Source organism: Borostomias antarcticus (genome assembly GCF_949987555.1).
Source record: "Borostomias antarcticus genome assembly, chromosome: 5".
Classification (NCBI taxonomy): domain Eukaryota; kingdom Metazoa; phylum Chordata; class Actinopteri; order Stomiiformes; family Stomiidae; genus Borostomias; species Borostomias antarcticus.
Window position 1 is genome coordinate 23,704,213 of NC_140238.1, and position 22,500 is coordinate 23,726,712.

Genomic DNA, 22,500 nt, shown 5'->3' on the forward strand with positions numbered 1-22,500 from the left:
TCTGAAATTCAGATAGCATACACTAATTAGTAAGTGCCCATGAAATAATAACTAGGAAGTCTAACAAAGATGGGAAAGTTTAAGGAAAGAATTAGGAAAGAATAAAATATACATAAAATCATTTTAATTTTACCTGAATAGAAACTGAGCCTCTCTTTCAGCTCTTCATTTATGAGATTCTTCCCCCTCAGATCCTCCAGAAGACTATGCACTGTGTTCTTTGGCCTCCGTTCTCGGTCGTTTGCGTTCCTCATCTCTCGCTCCAGACTCTCCACCCTAGCCAAGGCTTCACTGAGTTTAGCCTTTACATCAGGGGGAGATGCAGGCAATGCATATGAATGGTCCTAGTAGAAAGAAGGATACAAATATTTTCATTAATGTTTATATAACATCACTCACAGTCACAGCTGTTTGGTGCACAGTTAGTACAATGTACTATCAGCTGGCCTGCATTCTTAATCTCATCACCCCTCAATTCCACTGCCACCACTGTGTGTGTGTGTGTGTGTGTGTATGTGTGTGTGTGTGTGTGTGTGTGTGTGTGTGTGTGTGTGTGTGTGTGTGTGTGTGTGTGTGTGTGATGGACACATTCAACACTAGCATGTTTCTATGTGTGCATGTGTATACGTGAGTGTGTCTAAAAAGAGTGGCAGTGTGTGTGTGTGAGAGAGAGAGAGAGGGAGAGAAAGAGAGAGAGAGAGAGAGAGAGAGAGAGAGAGATTGGAATATGACCAGGGCCATGATGCTGTTTGGGGCAGGGCTAGTACAAATACTCATAACATTAGGCAGAGATTCATTTTCTTGCATATGCAGAGGACAGTCCGTTGACAGGGTCTCTTCAGCCTTCCTTGAGGTTTATGTTGTCCTGGTTGCCACTGGCTGAAGTGAAAGAAAAAAAAATCAACTTGCAGTATCTCACAGTGCAATACATCATTGATTCCTAAACATTCAGAAAGAACAACCAAAACAATCCTATCAAATCCTAATAGTCTAGGCTAGCTAGTGATACAGCTACTCTCTGGAGATGCGTCAGGAAACTGAAGACAGATGGTACAGCTCCATCTCTAACCCTGACAGTCTGACCTATCTTGTCAAAATCCTCTGTCTTAAAGTGCTCACTGCAGAGCACGGTGTACTCAGTGGCGGAAAAACCTTCCCTCCTTAGAGCTACTTCCCACTGCCTCCTCAACTCTTTCTCCTTGGGAAACCTTCAAAAGTGTGGGAAAAGTTAGCTATAATTAGCTAGCTAACTACAGTCAGATTCATGTCAGTCGCTCTGCCTAAATGAATAGCTTGTCATAAAAATCAGGTTGGTGAAAAAGGTCAATAGTAGGTGAAAATCTTGATAATAAGCAATTTATTTATATAATATCTTATAAAGTATAGCTAGCTAGCTTTCATAGCGCTAGCATGAGCTAGCTAGCAGGAGCTAACATTAGCTAGCTACCAGTAGCTACATTAGCCTAATCTAGTCTGACTTCGGTTGCCAGCTAGTAAGCTCTCAAAATAATGTTATGATGGCTAAATACAACTGAAAACAATTATTCAGCCTTACCTGTGAAAGGTAGTTCCCCGGGATCTAGTTTGGACTGTGCGAACGTTTGTACATCCCCAAGCTGCACACGAGTGTGGCATTTTAACGAGTGTCCCAACTCCCTCACCAATATGGCGGCGACGCTCCCATACAATCCAACGACCAAAGGGGCATCTACGTTTATGTTGCTAGGCTACCTAGTTTGCGGAAGTTTACACACGTCTGTGCTGTGACTAAATAGTTCTATGCAAAAATTCAAAAAGCCTTTCCAGATCAACTAGAATCTTACTTTATGACGAATTATCATATTATTATGTCAGAACGCCAACTAACACCTCGGTGAGTTTCTTGTCTTTGAAATTTAGAGTTTAACATTTTTTTTGAATGATTTTTCAAGGTGCCACCCACATCCATTGTATGACCAAAACGGTGGTAGAGCAATTATCAGACTTTCTCAAAAGTGCTAGTTTTGTCAACGTTTTGATCTGAACCATTGTATATGATCATAAGTAACCTTAAAACAGGGCTAAACATGCATTTTCCCTTTACTACTCCTTTAAAGTGATTATACATGATTGCTCCTGTCAAGGACCGTGGTTAACACAGGATTAACATTCAGATGTACATTCTGCCTTACATAAATTCTTATTCTGAATTTTGAAGCCATTTAGCCAGTCAATTATGATAAGCATATCGCAACATCAACATCAAAAGCAACTAAGGGCTTCAAAATTCACAAAATTCATCTTCAATAATGTATTTTAACTTTTAGAACAAAACATAGCCTATTCTATTCTGTGAGTCTCTGATAAACATAGACCTTATTTTTGGCATTTTTCGCAAATCATTAATTTTGGACTACATCCCACAATGCTGGAAATGCTAACTTTTCACCCTAAAAATTACGTAAGACTTCACCACTCTATGGGCATTCTGAAGCCCAGCTCTGCTGGCTCCTAAATGTTCTGAAGATTTATGATTAGCTGGGAATTTGCTTCAACAACTGTATGCTGAGCGCTGACGATGTGCATCATGGGTAGGGGACGACAGGTTCACTGTGCACTGTTTTGGAAATTGTTCGAGTATAGGGCCTACCCTACAGCCAACAAGAACAACCTCGGTAGTTTCATCTGTCTTGGCCTAGCGTTAGTTGGCTCTTAAACCCCCTTGGCTCTTTGGGGACTGCTGTATCTTAAGCTCACTTGAGCTGGTTGACAAATCCGTCTTGGCGCTTCCCCCTCTTGCAGTCACCGGGAGGTGTGTGATGTCAACCTTCCCTGCATCGGGCTCAGCACCGTCCGCTTTAACTCCAATAAGTGTATAAAACTTCCAATCTGGCATTCGTTCTGTAGGGTTATATTATACCCACGACCTACCGCAGAGATGACCATCAAGACGCAGAGAGACCATGGCCAGCATTACCGACCTCGTAGGGCCTGCCTGAAAAAGGTGAGTTAGCCCACTTGATCAATACCAGCATGGCACATTTTACATTTGCTTTAAAATCTGTATTTTGGGGGACTGAGAGCAAGAAGTCTTGAGCCTTTTTGTGACACTAGGCCATCATTTCTGTTAGAATACATTTAACGTTTGTGCAAGTTATTGTTTTTGTTGGCTATAGCCTCTATCATCCTCATGAATTCGATTTTTTGTAACCATTCTTGAATTTTCTGAATTATCGCATGCGAGCCTACAACATATTGCTAGACGTAGGCTACAGTATATAGGTCAATTAGCTATTGAACAGCTCATACCACTTCACCAAAGAGAATGGAATGCACTTTTTATTGTTTTACTTCGTGGTGGTCAAAAACATAACCTAATTCTGTTACTAACCATCTGGATCATGTAGCAGGTTATTAGTGGTATCATAGCAGGTTATTAGTGATGCTGAGTTGATATTGCTTCGTAACCCCCCCCCCACACATACACACAATTCTTGTTTTGTGAGCTGTACTTATGGCCTACTTTGTTTATAGCCTTTAATGGGGGCTTTAATGAGATCCAACCGTATAATACTGACCTTAAAGCCAATTATCTGTGCTTCACTACTGCTCTGACGCTGAGCCCCTAACACCTCTCAGAAGCCAGAGTTCATGTGCCATTTTATGTCAGGCTTACTGTCACTTCAAATCTCAAACCAGACGGGGAAGTCCCAGGTGTACATAGCATTGGTCTGGCACCACCATATTCACAATCTCTATAGAGGGTTTTCCCGGCTGGCCATGATGAAGGTTTAAGCTGAAGTTTAGGCTAACTAGGTAGATAGATCAATAGACAGATAGACCTATCTGTCTGTCTGTCTGTCTGTCTGTCTGTCTGTCTGTCTGTCTGTCTGTCTGTCTGTCTGTCTGTCTGTCTGTCTGTTTATCTGTGTCTGTCTGTCTACATTCAGTAGCCTAATGACATGGCCGACTGATGACAGGCCGTGAAAACCCTCAGTTGTGCAAAAGTAAACGGAATCAGCAGACGGTAATCTGTTCCTGTTAATCACTCTGAAAAATCACAGCTGTTCTTAGATATCGCTTTCATCTGCCAGCAAATTATTGCATGAAGCGATAGTTTGCATCAACAGTCAAAGCATCTACGTCACTCACTACAGTTTAGATGACATCCCAATGGGGATGTATTGACTGTGAACTAATACTTTGATTAATACTTGTTGGAAGTACCGTCAGAGTGTGAATCAGAATCCCCAGTGTTCTCACTGAGAGAGCGTTGGTTCTGATTGAGGGAGTGTGGGTATCTGGGTTCTGACTGAGAGAGCGTGAGTTTCTAGGTTCTGACTAAGGGAGCTTAGGTTTACCTGGGTTCTGACGGAGAGAGCGTGGGTTTCTGGGTTCTGACGGAGAGAGCGTGGGTTTCTGGGTTCTGACTGAGAGAGCATGGGTTTCTGGGTTCTGACTGAGAGCGTGTGGGTTTCTGGGTTCTGACTGAGAGCGTGTGGGTTTCTGGGTTCTGACTGACGGAGCTTGGCTTTCTGGGTTCTGACTGAGAGCGTGTGGGTTTCTGGGCTCTGACTGAGAGAGTGTGGGTTTCTGGGTTCTGACTGACGGAGCGTGGGTTTCTGTGCATCCAGTTGGAGGCCTATGTGGTGGAGATGCAGGACCCTAAGAGCGGAGTGAAGGGCGCGGATCAGAAGCTCAACGTCACCACCATCCCACACGTCATTGCCGGTGAGCAGCTCTGTGGGAACACCACACCCAAATACAACATGGCAGACAGTTCAAAGACAATGCTGTCACAGTAAAATGTAGGGGCACCTGGATGAACTCATACGACTGTATTCATTTTCAGTCTATTACCAATGATTTTCCAATTAGTAATAAAAAACATCTAACTGTTTCTCAATTGTCTTTAACTGACTTTCACCAGATACTCATGACAAAGTAAAACATTGTCATATACAGTGGCATAATTCTGCACGGTTGTGAACAGCTATATAGAGCGATAGAGAGACAGGCTGCCTCTGTTAGCTAAGTTCCTGACAGAGGCTATATAAGGCAGCCGTCAATTGGATGAAATCTGTGCAGTGCTTTGTGCACCAAAGTTGCTCCTTAATCTGGTCTAAACCAGGGGAAAGATCAGCTTTGCCTGTGTGACAAGACAGGAAACGGTCAGCAAGAAGCTGACCAGAATGATCAGAATGATCCAGATTTTGTAATCCCTTTTTTGCTATCCCAGATCAAATTGATCTTGTAGGTTTTGTCCTGGTTTTTCAAATAATTTCCAGATGTGATCATTCTGATCCAGATACCACAAGATCAGGATTACAGAATCTAGATTTGGAATTTTTGGATAGGCCTCCATTGGTCAAAGTAATACAACATTTCATTGACACAGAAATTCATGTGAAAATGTTGGGAAGTGTAAATCAGCATATTATTCATATTCATTTAGCTGCATTAGTACACAATACATAGGCCAGAATTACATAATTTGGGGCTGGTTGTAACCATCTGTCTGGTCTAACTATTCTACCCTACAAAGGAAAAAGACCTTAACTTAATTTTTGGTCAAAAATGTGGACAAATATATTGAGTCAATTGTGTTGTTTTTTCGCGAAAATAGTGGGCTGTCTTTGCCATAACCTCCAAAAGCGTAACAGAACCCATGCAGATGGCCTTAGTATCAGTTAAGATTCTTTGTCTTGGCTTCACGGCACTCTGAAATTTTAGAGCTGAGTTATGGTACTCTGCCTTTCTTTTGCTGTGCATCATATATTATATTTATGTTCATATTACATTAAGCCTTAATTGTACAGTACCATGATCGCTATCATATACTGATTCAAGAGTCAAGATGGCTATGGGGATCTGGTGAGGAAAGAAATTGAGAGAGCAGAGAAACATCTCTCTATCTGAAGAGCAGATTAAACTGACCCTACCTATTTTTCTAAGAACTTGGAGTTTTTTTTTTTAGTTAGTTAAAAATATTTTATTGGTTAATAATTAAATTTAGAATGGATATTGTTTTGGCATAGTCTGTGTTAGGCTACTTTAATATACAATCATTGAATAGAAGAATGATTAAATATGTGCCATGTATCCTGCATGTCTCTACATCCACCTTGAATCCATGCTTGATCCACCCTTCCAGTGGGATCAGGATGATCCTGATTTTTAGCATCAAAGCTATCCTAATCCCCATGTTAGAATTTTGAAATACCCAAGAACATTTGATCAGGATGCTGGGTAGGATTGGATAACCAAATCCATATCCCAATTTAGGGGGATCAGGATCACATATCCTGGTTTGAAATACCCAATTTTGAGATTTAATCCTATCCTGATCATTCTGATCCAGATCGAATGTCTTGAAATACTGGGCCCAGTAGTTTTCAAAACGGCAGAGTTGAACCACAGATGACTGACTCATCTTTCCACAGTACTGGTTCCATTAGTGATTATACACTTATTCACTGGTTCCATTAGTGATTATACACTTACTCACTGGTTCCATTAGTGATTATTCACTGGTTCCATTAGTGATTATACACTTACTCACTGGTTCCATTAGTGATTATACACTTATTCACTGGTTCCATTAGTAATTATACACTTACTCACTGGTTCCATTAGTGTTCATAAACTTATTTACATTACATTACATTAGTCATTTAGCAGATGCTTTTATTCAAAGCGACTTAAAATAATTACATTTAACAAAGTAAGTACTCACTTACAAGTGTATCTCCTTTCAAAACAAGTGACTACGAGCATAATCTAGTGCTAAAGGCAAAGTGCAAGAATAGCAAACAATAAATACAATAGGTGTTTAAGAGGGAGGATCCTGGTAGTACTTCTTGAAGAGTACCAGATAAATAAAAAATTTCTGAATAAATACTAGTGATTTTAACCATACAATAAAGGTTCACTCTCAATTTGCCTCAAATATATGAGACAAACAAATCCTCAGTAAAACGTGTTTGGTCGTCCCTTCACTGCAATATGGAGGCATGTAAATATCAACCTGACCTCAACCTCAGAGTTCACTTGTTTTCACCAGGTCAGGACATCGTGGCCTGGATTGTCAATAAGATGAAGGTCACCACACAAGGTAGGGAAAGCCTCCCCAGAATGGACTACTGTACATTCAAGTTTGAAGTTCAAGTTGGTTTTGTGGTGCATGATTGTGTTATGCCGGGCTCACACTACAGGATATTTAAAATCCTAACCAATTTCGAAATCAGGTTACATCACGCACATAAGGAGAATCTTAACAGATATTTTTCTTGCGCATCTCATATGAGCACACACAGCAAGATTTGAAAATAACGGCTCATCACACACTACAGGATTTTATCGTGTCCGAGGGAGCAACGAACCACTGGTTTCGCCGCCTCACTTGTAAAGTCGGGATGTAATAATCTTAAATATGGGTCTGCGAGCCGATCGGGAGGTATAAGATTGGATCTGTAAACCCCTCACATTACAAGATAATCTGGACCGATCATCGGCCCTGACCAACGTTCCAGACCAGATTTCTCCTCCGATTGTCGGGAGGGGTGAATCGGGGATAAATCGGCCCAAAAATCCTGTAGTCTGAGCCCGGCATTAGTTTCACCGTATAGTACCTGGGATAATCAAGGGCAAGGCCACCGTATAGTAGCTGGGATAATCAAGGGCAAGGCCACCGTATAGTACCTGGGATAATCAAGGGCAAGGCCACCGTATAGTAGCTGGGATAATCAAGGGCAAGGCCACCGTATAGTAGCTGGGATAATCAAGGGCAAGGCCACCGTATAGTAGCTGGGATAATCAAGGGCAAGGCCACCGTATAGTACCTGGGATAAACAAAGGCAAGGCGCGTGCTCCTCTCTCCACTAACGTATCCTGCTCCTCCCTGTGTTGTGTTCATCTCCTCCTCAGAGGCCCAGACCTTCGGCACCATGCTGGTGGCCTACGGCTACATCTACCCACTGCAGAACCACAGGAAGCTGGTCCTCTGCCCCGACGCCACACTCTACCGCTTCCAGGTGCTGGACACCTCGCCCGGTTCCGCAAGGGAACACCGTAGTGACTTGTTATCTGCAATCAGATCACATGTTCTATGCATGTAGCTGAGTAATCATTGTCTCCAACCAAGACATACCTCCTGGTCCAGGGCACCACATTTGTCCTCTTTGGATTTGGTCGGAGTGATGATGTGATGGAGTGTAGAGGACAGGAGTTCAGTTTGCACATCTTATTAGATGAAAGTGTGGAGAATTGAGATGCAGCACTTGATGTGTTATATCAGGTCTGTATAGTGTGATTTACATAGGAAAGCAAGTTTGGACCCACAGAGAGCCTTAGTAATAATAATCTAATAATTTTACTCATAAAGAACTTTTAATTGTGAGATAGTTTTGAAGTGCTGAAAGCACTTGTACTTTGAACTTGTAGCTCAGACTGAGCACCAGGTTACCACAGATGTGAAAGGCTGTCACTCTGACTGGACGACACCTCAGTGAGAGACTATGGCTGCCCTTCTTCTCTCCCCAGGCCCCATATTTCTGGCCTACGCAGAATTGGCCTGCAGAAGACACTGACTATGGTGGGTGCCGCGCCTCTTATCGATTTGAGAATTGACATGGGATTATTGGGAATATAAGGTCAAATGTTTCCACTGTGTTGACTGTGTTTATGGAATCATTAGTGACCTTTGCCATCTTCCCAAAGCCATCTACCTGGCCAAGAGGAACATCCGCAAGAAGGGCATGATGGAGCCCTATGAGCAGGTGTGTGTGTTTGTGTGTGTGTGTGTGTGTGTGTGTGTGTGTGTGGTGTGTGAGAGTGTATGTGTGAGTGTATGTATGTGTGTATGTGTGTGTGTCTGTCTGTATGTGTGTGTGCATGCGTGTGTGCATGTATGTGTGTGTGTGTGAGTGTATGTATGTATGTGTGTGTGTGTGTGTACAGTATGTCAGTGTACGTGTGAGTGTATGTGTGTTTGTGTGTGTATGCATGTGTATGCATGCGTTCATGTGTGTGTGATATTTTAGCTAGTCTAAACAATTTGGTCTCTGCAGCTGAAATGACACGCTTTAATGTAACATTTGAGATGAGATTAAATGAAGACAGCTCAGACAGCGTAGACGAGAGAGGCTTAGCGTCAGACGTTCTTCTTCTGACAGGAACACTACAACCACCTCCATAAATGGATGAACTACAAGTGGGACTTCATCGTGATGCAGGCGACAGAACAGTACAAGTACGTGACCGTCCTGTCTGTTCTCACCACAGTAGGTCACAGTGTTGCTATGCAATTTGTATATATAAACACAAACATTTGAAGTTGTTATTCGTGTAAATATTGGGTTGTAAGTTGCTACTCTGACCGGCCTGGATAACTGCGGTGAAGCAGACGACCGTGACTTTCCTGTACGTCCATGTGTCCCTCATGTCCTTTTGGACGTCTCGTGTCTTATCTCTCTATCTCATATCTTGGATGTTTCTCACTGTATCTATCTCTCTCGTCTTGTTTATTCTGTTAATTCTGTGTTGTGTGTCTTGGTTCATTGTGTGTTGTGTGTTTTTGCTGTGTGTTTGTGTTGTGTGTTTGTGTTGTGTGCTTGTGTTGTGTGCTTGTGTTGTGTGCTTGTGTTGTGTGCTTGTGTTGTGTGTTTGTCGGTGCAGAGCAGCGAAGGAGAGGAAGAAGGCAGACCGTGTGGTGTTGGACTGCCAAGAAAGAGCTTACTGGATCGTCAACAGGCCACCAGTGAGTACAGGCCTGTGTGTGTATGTGTGTGTATGTGTGTGTGTGTGTGTGTGTGTGTGTGTGTGTGTGTGTGTGTGTGCTAGGGTTAGGGTTACACCGTGTACTGTACAGTATGTGTAAAGGAAATTTTCACAATGCACAAGTTGAAAGGATGTTGTTACACTCTGAATAAGGAATCAAATATGGCTCCAGTAAAAGAGTTGTGTGTCTGTTTCCCCTTAGCGCCGGACCCACAGTGCTATGGACTACGGCCTGGACCGTCTCATTGACCCTAATACAGAGGTGACCGGTGAGTGAGTTACACTGCAGAGAGAATCGAACACTTAGCACACGAACCACAGCCCATGGGTCAGGGTTAGGTTAGGGTCAGGTTAGGGTCAGCAGAGAGAGCAGAGAGAATCCAACACTTAGCACACAAACCACAGACCATGGTTATGTGTACATCTCATCTACCCAACTTCAATCGGCATCTTTCCACTCAAGTTTGACGCCAAACAACCCCCAGGATTCAAACCTGGCCAACCACAGTAATAAAGGAAGATGGTTAAATCAGACAGCTAGAAAGCTGAAACCCAGAATCTTAACCTGCTGCTACAGTAGCATGTTAATCAAAGATTATACTATGGGTGCTAATTTATTACAAATTAAATTAATCTTGTTGCACAGTTAGCGTGGCTCGCCACCTTCTGTGTGGAATAACAGGGTTAGAATAGGGTGACCATCATTTAAAAAGGTGATGTTATTAGCTGGCAGAGTTAGTTACTGTGAGGTGATGGTTTTTAGCTGGCAGAGTTAGCTACTGTGAGGTGAGGGTTAGCTAGCATAGCTAGCTACTGTGAGGTGAGGGTTATTAGCTAGCAGAGCTAGCTACTGTGAGGCAAGGGTTATTAGCTAGCAGAGCTAACTACTGTGAGGGTTATTAATGTAGCTAGCAGAGTTAGCTACTGTGAGGTGAGGAGGCCAACCTGCTGTACTGGGTTGTAAAGAAGATTACTGGGGTTTAGCATGGAGTCTGCCCCAGCACTGACTGCTGATCCTGCTGTTACACACTCTCTCCATCCTCACCTGCTCTCTCTCTCTGTCTCTCTCTCTCTCTCACACACACACCCCCAGGTCAGCCCCCCCCTCTCTCTCTCTCTTTCTTTCTCTCTCTCTCCCACCCTCTCTCTCCCTCTCTCTCACAGGCCAGCATTGCTCAGTCTGTCTGTCTTTCTCCCTCCTCTCCTCAATCTTCTTACTCCTTTAAGAGGATTCTTGACCCTCAGATCTTTACTCTAGATGTTCCCTCTTCCTTCCTCCCCTGTCCATCCATCCATCCATCCATCCATCCATCCATCCATCCATCCATCCCTCCATCCATCATCCGTCTATCATCCATCCATCCATCAATCCATTCATCCCTCCATCCATCTATCCATCATCCATCCATCCCTCTGTGTGTGTGTGCGCATGTGTTTCAAAATTCAGATTAAGTTGATTAGTCCTTACCCCATGCTGAGACTACAGAGAGCTCCTCCTAATCCAACAACCACAATCACCTTAACGTTAGAAAGCTCTGTTCTTCTCAGAGTAAACTGATCACTCAGACATCTTTGTTCTGCCTTTCTCTTTCCAGATTCCTTCAATCTCAGTCTGTTTTCAAGACAAGGGTGTACTACACGATTCATAGAAAAATACATACAGACATACAGTACATACATGCCACACACACACACACACACACACACACACACACACACACACACACACACACACACACACACACACACACACACACACACACACACTTATACGTTTTGTTGTCTGTAGTAGTGCTTCTTTCCATAGTGTTCTATCCATCTCTGTTGTCTTGGTTATGGTGCTGTTTGATGGAGAGTGTATTGTGTTTGTATGGCTTGTGTGGTGCACATGTACGTCCATGTATTATAACTGTGATACAGTATGCCCATATGTTATATTGTAGCTGTGATATATCCATATGTTTTAGCTGTGATATGTCCATATGTTATAGCTGTGATGTGTTCAGAGTTAAAGCTTCTGATGTCCTTCATACAGAGTAGGTGAGAGAATGTGCATGAAGAGTGTCTGCAAGATCAAGCTCAGATTTTCTCTCCTTGCTTTTCAGGATTTAACCTATGATGACTACAGAAGAAGAGTAAGTCGTATCTGTGAGGACAGCATGCACACACTGAGCAAATCATCAGCAAGCGTAGTGAATAAACGAACTGTATTGTCCTCTGTCATTGTAAATAAGTGTGTATTGTCCTCTGTCATCCTGTTTTGCCCTGTTTGATGGACGCCTGTTCGTTTTTGAAGAGGTTAGACAGAGTGGTAACGACCCTTTCCTGTCCTTCCCTCAGAACATCTTCCTCCAGCAAGCCATCATGAGGTCGAAGGTCAAATCCACCGTGTCTCTCGGAGCGTGAGTGTGGCGCTGGGAACTGTGGGAGCAGCAGCGTTCAGAACCCCTGTTGTCTCATGACTTCACCAGTGAGAGAGACACTGGGCTGGTCTCCCTACCACAGGCTGAACCGTGTCTAAGAGGCCCTTTCAATGGAGAATATCAACCGACACTTTGTGTGTGTGTGTGCGTGTGTGTGTCTAGGACGAAAGTGAATCTGTCTGGGAAGCTGACCTGTTATAAACGACGAGTCAGACCCCTTGTGAGATTTTCTATCATTGTGATTTTGGGACAAGCACAAACTCACAGCCTTGTCCGTCTGGTGTCTCCGTAGCCTGGTCAAGTACATAACCACCTACATGAACCACGACCCCTTCCTGGCGCCCTGTCTCCCAAGCAACCCCTGGCAGACGGACGACGAATCTTACTGGACACTCAACATGCGAACGTGAGCTCTGTGTTTATATTCCTTCAGTAGAACCCGCTCTAGTCATCATGACAGGAGCCTAAACGTTCCTATGCACACAGGCCGGGAACCAGGTTCACCCCTCAGGATGGTTTTTGCTACCTTTTTTTTTCCACTATTATTTCCTGTTAGCCCATAGCTTCGGCCATCACAAGTTGATAACGAGCACTCCCAACTCGGGGCCGTTTGGTCTCAGGGGCCCAAAAAAAAAACTTTGAGAAACGTTTCTGGCGAAATTATGTAAATGAAAATATTACGGTACTGCAACTGCATAAATAGTCATACAAGAATTACATTTTGCATGGAGTATACTGACATATCACCCTCAACATACCCAAAAAGATGAAAAATTTTCAAATTCTCATCAAAAGTGATTCTTTTCAAGCACTTTATTGTATGCCTCTCTTGTACAAAAAACTTTCCAAATTTCTGAACTTCAATTTAAGATGACCTTTCTATCTAGAAGATTACGTGCAGTTATTTGACAACACAGGCAGAAATGCTTGAATAACAAGACATGGCAACTGGTAGGGGTGTCACTATGACGCTATGGCTCAGTGAAACAATCTGATATCAAGTGGTTTTAATTAGTTTAGGCAATGTGAATAAAATAAATGATTGCAGCTTGAATGATAATCTTAGGCTTTGATTAGTTCCTCTCTCCCATGTTGACTGAACATGATTCGGATCGCATCTCTCCGCAGTGTGGAGATCCCTACTAAGATGCGCGTGGAGCGCTGGTCCTTCAGCTTCTTCGAGCTGCTGAGCGACCCGCGAGGACGCGCCGACTTCAAGCTCTTCCTGAAGAAGGAGTTCAGCGGTCAGCCGCCATTTTGAAAATGAAGAGTAGCAGACTAAAACTAAAATTAGAAAATGATTTGACTGCATGGTTACTTATTGGGTGCCCTGTGTGCATGTGTGTGTGTGTGTGTCTAGGGGAGAACTTGGCATTCTGGGAGGCTGCTGAGGAGATGAAATGGGGCGCAGCGTCTACCATGAAAGAAAAAGCTGAGACAATCTTCAAGTGAGTTGAACTGGTGTGTGTGTGCCTGTGTGTGTTTGCACACGTGTTAAACGAAGCCTGCAAATGTTTTATATGTTTGTGATTACTAGACTTAAAAACCAAAAACCACAGGGTTGTATAGCAAAAATGGTACCATGTGTGTGTGTGTGTGTGTGTGTGTGTGTGTGTGTGTGTGTGTGTGTAGGACCTTCCTGACTCCTGGCGCCCCTCGGTGGATCAACATCGACGGCCGGACCATGGGTCTGACGGTGAAGGGCCTGGAGCATCCTCACCGCTACGTCCTGGACGGCGCCCAGACACACATCTTCCTGCTCATGAAGAAGGTGTGTGTGTGTGTGTGTGTAGTTGGGGTGTGACGAGATACCATGCCACGAGATATCACCATATAAAAACGCAACCGTATGCATCATCGACATGAAAGATTGTCTCGTGTTAAAAACTGTCTCGCATTATGTTTTACTTCTATAAAATACCCAGAAAAGCACTATACAAACATTACAAAATGGAACTATAAATAAATAACAGTTTTGTTTTGCATTTTGTGTTTTTCTAATAAAATACTATTTTTCCAGTCATATATTCATCGTTCAAGTTTTGTCAAAAAATATTGTTATAATATCGTATCAATATTATGAACCCAATATCGTGCATCGTATCGTGAAATTAGTATATTGTCACACCCCTAGTGTGTTTGTGTGTGTGAGAGAGAGAGAGAGAGAGAGAGGAAGAGAGAGAGAAAGAGAGAGAGGGAGAGATGTTGCAGGTCTCAGGCTGTGAGATGCCTGTAAAACAGGAGAAAGTGAATGAGACAGGAGAAAGTGAGACTGGCTTTTCAAATGGCGTCTCCTATGATTAGTAAGGAAACTGGCTATTAAAGGAATAGTAAAGGGAAAATGCATGTTTAGCCCTGTTTTAGGGTTACTTGTGATCATATACAATGATTCAGATCAAAACGTTGACAAAACTAGCATTTTCGAGAATGTTGATAATTGCTCTTCCACCGTTTTGGTCATACAATGGATGTGGATGGGCATCTTGAAAATTCATTCAAAAACATGTTAAACCCTCGATTTCAAAGACAAGAAGCTCACCGAGGGTGTAATTGGTGTCCGTTGGTGTTCTGACATCAAATTCGCCGCAAAGTATGAATCCTGTAGGGTTTTATTGATCATTTTATGAAATCCATTGACTTGTATTGACGCGACCGTTGTAGATGTGTAGATCAATCCGCAGAGGTGATTCTACTTATGGTAGGTATTGTTTATGTTAGATAGGCTAGCTAGTTTGCTCAATGCTCACGCTACTCTTTAGCTCACAGACAAGGAAGCCCTAGGCTACAATTTAAAAAAAGCTTATCAAAATGGTTCGCGAGGAATTAGACTTTGACGGCAGCGCTTATCGTTTCGAGCCTGAATATAGTGAGGAGGAACTACAGCAAATGGAAGAGATGGAGGCTCGCCGAACCGCAGAGCCAGAGACGGTCGATGAAGCTGTCGCTATACCACGAACCACGGGTGTTTGGTGGTGTGCTTGCAAACATTGCCGACAGATGCCCACCGAAGAGGAAAGTTTGTGCTGTACCGAGTGGGACCTGTTGCTAACAGCTGACATGGCAAACCTTTCGGTCCATGAGTCTGACTCCTTGCCTGTTGAAAGTGAATCCTGCTTTTACCACTAGTATTTATGTCCGAGCGAATAAATCTACAGTTTTGATAATTTCATGCTGTAAAAACCACTTCTTACATTTCAATTTTTCTGAAGTTAGTCTTGGCAAAGAGATTATTATTATTATTATTATGCTTCAACACACACACACACACACAGGCGCACACACACTCACACACAGCGCGCAATAAGAACTTACCTCAAGTTCTTCCACTCGTTCGTCTTCTGTCGTTCCTCTATGTAAAGTCGGAACAGCATCACGTTTGAGGAAGACCCTTTTGGGAGATTTCTTCGAGAATAGCCTAGGCTTATAACATTTGTCCTCAAAATGCAAAGCGCACACACGGTGATCTAAGACCCGAAGAATATCCACGGGTGTCTTCTTTCGTGTAACGTCAGAGGTCCAACTCGGTGTCGTGTAGCCATGCCAGCATCTCGGGTCCTAGGTCAAAGAGGCTGGCTTCCGAGGGTGGTCTGTACAAGGGGCAAGTGGTGATTATATGTTCGGCTGTCTGTTCAGGGTCACCGCACTCGCATGCCGCACTGTCTGCCAGGCCCCACTTCTTCATCGATGTTTTAAAACGACCAACCCCAGTTCGCAGGCGGTTCAGTGTGGTCCATTGCCGGCGTGGTAGGTCGTCTCCTCCTATGGCGCCACCTCCTGGGTCCCAGATGTAGTGATGGACGCGGGAGGGCCCTGCTGACTGCCACTCCTGCTTCCAAGCTGCTGCCAGCCAAGCATCTCTGGAGATGTCCTCAGAGGTGGAATTGCCTTGTTGTAGGGGTGGCAGGATTTGAGTCTGCTTGGAGGAGCCGCTGTTGTTGTGGTGTTGTGCAAGATGTGCCACTCATATCTTTTTGCTTTCCTGGCCAGGGCAAGGGTGGCAGCCTCCCGTCGGAGGCCGGCCGGGGCTATTCCCGCGAGGACTGGCAAGAGGGACACTGGGGTAGGCTTCAGGCATCCAGTTATTATTCGGAGGGCACTGTTTATAGCCACGTCAACTTTGCTTGTATGATGGCTTCTGCACCAGACTGGGGCGCAGTATTCCGCTGCAGAGAAGACCAGAGCTTGGGTTGATATTCACAGAGTCTTAGCGGACGCTCCCCAGGTTATTCCCGCAAGGCGGCGGATCAGCGCAACCCTAGACTTTGGCCTTGCCTTCTTCTAGATGTTGTCTGAAGGTCAGGGTCCGGTCCAGACGCACACCGAGGTACTTCGGAGCTTGCTGGACCTCCAGGCGTTTGTTGTCGACACGCACCTCCAGTTCCCTCTTTGCTTCTCTGGTGCTTAGATGGTATGCTGCTGCGACTGTCTTTCCGATGCTGAGCTGTAGACGCCACCTTCGAAGGTATGCTACCAGAGTGCCCATATCTTTGTTAAGGCCATCTTCCATCGCCTTCCACGTTGGACGTCTCAGCATGATGGCAAGATCGTCTGCATAGCCGTACTTTCTGGATGTTAGGTCTCAGGTAGGTCATGTATGTAGATCTTGAACAGCATCGGTGAGAGAACTGACCCCTGCGGAACCCCGTTCCTCAGTCTTCTGAGTCTACTGCGCTGGCCACTGCTGGTCTGGAGGACGAAGCTGCGGTTGGAAAGTGTCTCCATGATGAACTTCACCATGTGCCGGTCTGGAATTATCCTCAACAGCTTCAGGTGGAGACCACGGTGCCACACGGTGTCGTATGCGGCAGTCAGATCCAGGTACACTACCCCAGCTTTCTGGTTGTCCTGGAAACTGTCCTCGATGTCCTGAGCGAGTAGTGTTACCTGGTCTGCTGTTGATCTTCCACGACGGAAACCAGCTTGTTCCCGTGGGAGCTGTGAGTCAACCACTGGCTCGATGCGGCTATGGATCATCCTCTCCAAGATTTTAAATGGGACACAGAGCAGCGAGATGGGCCGGTATGATTTGGGGTCTTCCGCAGGTTTATTTGGCTTTGGCAGAGCTATGACGGAGGCACGGCGCCAAGTCTTTGGGAGCTTTAACCTCTGGTAGCACGATGTGAAGAAAGCACAGAGCCAGCGAGATGTTGTTGTGCTCTGGTGGATGACGAACTCCGGGTGGATGTTGTCACGGCCTGGAGATTTTCCTGGCTTGAGTTTACTCATGGCCTCACTGAGTTCCTCTTCCGTAAAGTCTCCCGAGATGTTGGAATCGACACTGGCTGCTCTCAAGATGCAAGACACCTCACACGATGTCTGTCGGGCAAAGTCTTTGTCTGCATCCGAGAAACGGCCGTTCTTCAGGAGCTGGGATGCGATGGCATCAGCTGTGACTGGGCAGCTGGAAGGTGTTGTGTTTCTGCCAGTAAGCTGGTTGATGGTCTGCCATGCCTTGCGACTAGAGTGGGTGAAGTCGATCGATTCAACGACTTCTGTCCATCTGGTCCTGCGGGTGACATTCAGCCTCTGGGTCAGAGCTGCTGCAGTCATGTCCACCTCTTCTCTGGAACTAGCCCTCTGGTGGTCACACAGAAGGCGGCTGCACTCCTTGTCCCAACCTGGGATGTAGCTCCTGTTGTAGCCACGTGGGATGGCCTTCTTTGCCGCACCCAGGAGGATCCGGCAGTAGGCTGTGTAGGCCGCATCCGCGTCCACTGACTCTGGGTCAGGCAGGCCAGCTGACCTTCTTTCCGTCTCCTCAGCATACAACACCCAGTTGGCCTTACGGAAGTTCCATATTTTGACAGGTTTCCCTGGTACCGGCTGCACCAGTGATGGAACTTTAACGATGGCTGGTCGGTGATGTGAATGGGGAAACCTGTCCAGGACGCGTCTCTCCGGTTTCGGGTCGTTACTGCGGCAGATGGCGAAGGCCAAGTCCGGGTTGGTGGAGGTATTCCAGCGTATTCCACGGGTGTGTTTACGTCCAAGTAAAGAGATTCTAGCCACAACTTCAATCTTGCGGGATCGTTGTAGGGAAGTCTATGACAAGTTACAGATGAACGGATTTTGCCACAATTGGCAACGGCATTGTAGAGATCCCAAACAAATGCTTAGCACGAGTCTGTCTTATTGTTGCGGCTAGCTTTTCAAATAAGGAAGCTATGGACTTCGCCTACCGCGAGATCAAGGCATTGCGCAATATCAGAATCCGTTAAAACGGAAGTTTACACACGTACGTTTACAAACGCCAACTTAAACCTAGGTGAGTTTCTTGTCTTTGAAATCGAGAGTTTAACATGTTTTTGAATGATTTTTCAAGATGTCCATCCACATCCATTGTATGACCAAAACGGTGGTAGAGGAATTATCAACTTTCTCGAAAATGCTAGCTTTGTCAACACTTTGATCTGAATCATTGTATATGATCACAAGTTAACCTAAAACAGGGCTAAAAATGCATTTTCCCTCTACTATTCCTTTAAACTCCTTCACACCAGTCACAAGTCACCTAGACTCACCGGCTCCCCCTAGTGGCTGCACAAAGTATAAATGTTTTTTAGTGTACTCCAGTGGAGGTCCAACACTATAGACATTATGACTGAAAATACTTTCCTTTACAGTGATAAAACACAAAATAAACACAAATTGTTACCACATGTTGTTGCATCTGCGTCACAGATATACAGTATAAAAGTGGGAAGGAAAACTCATCTTAGTGGAGATAACTACCTCCCAGTATACACAGCTGTCTCCTGCACACCGACTATGAGGTGCATCTGACCAGCTGATCCTGTATGTTCCTTCGTGACAGGACACCTTCTACCGCTACCTCAAGTCCCCCGTCTACAAGGACATGCAGAAGAAGGCACTCAACCCTCTGCCTCACAGCTTCACGTAAGAGATTATGTACAACCTGGCTTCCACTCAGCATTTTGTCCCTCAGTTCACTGCCCAAGCACAAGGCCGCTCCACGTCACCGCTGCGGGGCCCAATGGCTTATTTTGTTGTCCTTATATCACTGAATGTTAGTGATACGAATCATTGATTTTAATTGTCAGGTAACTGCTGTGTGTTTTCATACCTCAGAACGACACTTTTCTAATAGATGATCAGCCTTGTGTGATTGTGAATAACCATCCTGCCTCCCCTGGTCTCTCCCCAGCGACGGCCAGCTGATGGACAACGCCAGGAACCGCAGGGAGAGCCTGAGCCCCATCATCGAGTGGCAGGTGGAGCAGGAGGAGAAGGCCAAGGCGGCAGCCGCCGCCGCCCCCGTCGACATCAAGAAGCTCATGAGCAAGCTGGACAGGAAGTAGAGGAGCCGGGAGGGAGGAGCCCCACGCCGATCACTCGGCCCTGGGATGTCTAAACCACAGCTGGAAGGGTCAGATAGGCATAAGCAGCATAGCGCTAGTTCTACCCGCCATTTTGTTTCAGACCTATCCAATTCTACACACTCATTCAACTGGCTCTGGTTGAGTCTGGTGGGTTGAGGCCAGTTTCTTAGCAGGGATCCAATTACTAGATGATGAAATTGCATTTGTAAGCTAAGCTACTCATGGAGATGCTTAACTGCCCCTTATCGATTCTAGGCAGTAGGAGTAATGCAGGCGAGAGCTATGTAAATATGTGAAAACTCACTATTACAATACCTCAAAAATACATAGTTCAAGATCGTACCATGGCATTAGTCATTCTGTGAGCAGTAAGATGAGGAGAGGTGATGTCATATTTCTGGTTGTGTATTCATGTTTAACCCCAACTTCATATTTTGAGTTGTATCGTCCACATCAACCTTGTGATATTATTTGTAAAGTCACATTATAGCCGACAGGCTAGCAACCAGAAAGGTATGATCTCTCTAAGATAGCAACTGAAGAATCTAGGGAGAAATGTCTATAACATCTACAGAGTGTTACTGCTATGTATTTGATTTTGTTTGTTTTCACGTGGACACTGTAGTCGATAGAGTGAGGGAGGCAGCTGATGCTGCTGCTGCTGTGGCCGTTCGGGGTAGTGGGTGTCAAGTGGTCACACTTAGGCCACAGGGGGGGCCTCTCCTCTGGGGTATCAGTTGCTCATCTCTATGGGACACTATAAACAGACACAACCCAGACTGACAACCAATGGTGATTGAGACATCATGTTAGGGTGACAGGCGACACATCTGCATGGTCATTCCTCCACCAATCTAGCTTCACTAGGCCCTAAACGGGCAGGCCTAGGCGTGGGGGGTGGGCCGAGAGAGCACTATTTAACGTCTCAACCAAACCTTGATACTTCGATTTGGAAACGGTAGGCAACTCAGCCGGACAGATTCGCTGCTCCCAGCAGGCAGACATGCTGATAACACCATGCGGGGAGGGAAGTCTAAGACCTTGACTTCGCGCCACAGCCGCAGCCAGCAGAGAAGCAGGGAGAGAGAGACTAGGGAAACATCCCAGTGTTCCATGTGATTGTATCTTTGTACAATAAATCTATCATCTGTCGCCGCTTCCAATCCCGTGTTGGGTGATTTCATCTATTACTATCACAACAAGAAGGCAATTAACATTGTGGTTCATAATTAGATGGTGCTGCAACTCTTATCAAAGCTTACAAAAATTACACAACGCAGAGCAACAGAAGAAGACCTCAAAAGCTAACACAACTATCTAAAATTGATTTTTACAAAACATCAATTTCCGTGTAAGAGTTGGTTTCTATCAATTTTCAGGATCATCACACCACATGCTGTATTTGTGTTGTTCTGTCTTTTCATCATTCATTCATTCATTTTCTGTATAAAGAGGTGGCTGCTTGCACAATAATGGTAAAATGTAAAAAAAACAGAATTATACATTAAATTCAATGACTCAGATGCTTCATAAGGTTGTGCAAGTGTGTGTGTGTGAGAGAGAGAACTGGTCAATCAAGTCTGTGAGCCTGTTTTTATACAAATCACACACACCACCCATTTCTCATTCATGAGTCAAATCTGTATTGTACATATATTATCATGTTTACAAAGTCTCTGTACACGTCACGTTAAAAGCCATTAGCAGTTAAACTACTTGGCCATTCCTGACAGCCAGCCCAGTTTGAACAGAGAGGGGGCTGCTGGTTCCTCATCCTGATTGGCCAACTGTCTGAACAGGTTGCCGGGCCGGAAGGTGTCACTGGCTGGTGTGGAGGTGGGAGGTACCTGAACGGACAAGGGGAGGAGCAATGACCTCAAACACAGATAATGTTATCAGACACCAACTTCTATATTGCCATCATACGTACACACCACATAGCTATAGAGCATCTTGTGTGTTATCCAATGTTAGCTTTCAGCCTCTTATACTCAGACTTGTCTTGGGGTCAGATCAGCTGTGTGGCTCGCTAAGAACGTGGTACAGAACAGTCTCAGAGGAGGCTGATCCTGGACCAATTCTTACAGAATAACCACCACTATCAGTCAGTACAATCCCACACGCCCGATTAAGAACTGCGGCCAACATCCAATCAAACCGAATTCTGACATAGGTAGACGGGTAGATGGCACACTGCAAACCCACCCACTGCAAACTGAAGATGCACTCAAGAAACCAAACCAAAACACACATACACACACACACACAACAACCCACTGTTAAACACACACTTCCACACACACAGTAACCCGCTGTTAAACACACACACAGACACAGTAACCCACTGCAGTCTTATCCAGCTGCTGAACTCGTCTGGGGCCACTGCACTCAACACAGCTGGGAATGCAGAACATGTGACATAATTTACTCATGAAACTAACGGTATACAGTCAAAAACACAGACGTGAAATACTGATCCGTTTACTACTGCTAGGACAGAGACACCCACACATACATGTACCTAGTAGCTACCGCTACCACAACCCCCCCCCCAACGACCCGGTCACTCACCAGCAAGTGTGTGTTGTCGGTGGCCCGTGCAGTGGCCTTGGCCTTGCGGGAGCTGGACATGCTCAGGGGCAGCAGCCCGAACCTGGACATGAACGCGAGTCAATTCATCATCCACACGTCAGTTCATCATCCACTCGTCAGCTGATCATCCACACGTCAGTTCAGCTTCATCACTACAGCTTCAAGTAAGCAGCCAGGACTACAGGTCAGTCCGTCTGAATAGTGGTTCTGTGATCTTGTCGTGTTCTTATTCAAGCCTCTTTTTGAGAATATCTCAGTAAGAATCAAGAAAATGACCAGTTTTTAATGTGCTGCGTTGCGCGACCTCTGACCTTCAAAACTACTGACCTGATCTGACTGCTGGCCAACGGCAGGATGTTGTAGGGCTCCTGGGAGTTCACACTGTTGCC

General features: G+C 44.9%; 2 protein-coding genes and 1 pseudogene across 3 annotated transcripts in view; 1 reads left to right on the forward strand and 2 right to left on the reverse strand.

Annotated features, from left to right (window-relative positions):
* Nucleotides 1–1,635, reverse strand: part of LOC311309686 (THAP domain-containing protein 6-like) — a 2,165-nt pseudogene extending 530 nt beyond the window's left edge. The window contains exons 1-5 of the transcript in view: nucleotides 1,556–1,635; nucleotides 1,016–1,208; nucleotides 778–879; nucleotides 134–344; nucleotide 1 (exon numbers count right to left, since the gene is read on the reverse strand). The exon at nucleotide 1 is cut by the window's left edge and continues 96 nt beyond it. The product of the transcript in view is annotated as a THAP domain-containing protein 6-like (transcript). The remainder of the gene's footprint in view (nucleotides 2–133; nucleotides 345–777; nucleotides 880–1,015; nucleotides 1,209–1,555) is intronic.
* Nucleotides 1,636–2,917: 1,282 nt separating this feature from the next.
* rgs9a (regulator of G protein signaling 9a) lies at nucleotides 2,918–19,498 on the forward strand (the record flags this gene model as incomplete). The annotated part of the gene is made up of 16 exons (XM_084439013.1): nucleotides 2,918–2,983; nucleotides 4,614–4,710; nucleotides 7,043–7,093; nucleotides 7,906–8,012; nucleotides 8,521–8,572; nucleotides 8,698–8,756; nucleotides 9,153–9,229; nucleotides 9,655–9,736; nucleotides 9,959–10,025; nucleotides 12,053–12,158; nucleotides 12,472–12,585; nucleotides 13,308–13,423; nucleotides 13,540–13,627; nucleotides 13,812–13,950; nucleotides 18,994–19,076; nucleotides 19,345–19,498. The coding sequence occupies 16 exons, from the start codon at nucleotides 2,918–2,920 to the stop codon at nucleotides 19,496–19,498; spliced, it is 1,458 nt and encodes a 485-aa protein (XP_084295139.1).
* A 1,662-nt stretch (nucleotides 19,499–21,160) lies between these two features.
* cog1 (component of oligomeric golgi complex 1) overlaps nucleotides 21,161–22,500 on the reverse strand; it is a 10,458-nt gene continuing 9,118 nt past the window's right edge. The window contains exons 13-15 of the mRNA XM_084437686.1: nucleotides 22,439–22,500; nucleotides 22,091–22,172; nucleotides 21,161–21,366 (exon numbers count right to left, since the gene is read on the reverse strand). The exon at nucleotides 22,439–22,500 is cut by the window's right edge and continues 48 nt beyond it. Of these exons, the coding sequence (XP_084293812.1) occupies nucleotides 21,232–21,366; nucleotides 22,091–22,172; nucleotides 22,439–22,500 (279 nt within the window). The 3' untranslated portion in view covers nucleotides 21,161–21,231. The remainder of the gene's footprint in view (nucleotides 21,367–22,090; nucleotides 22,173–22,438) is intronic.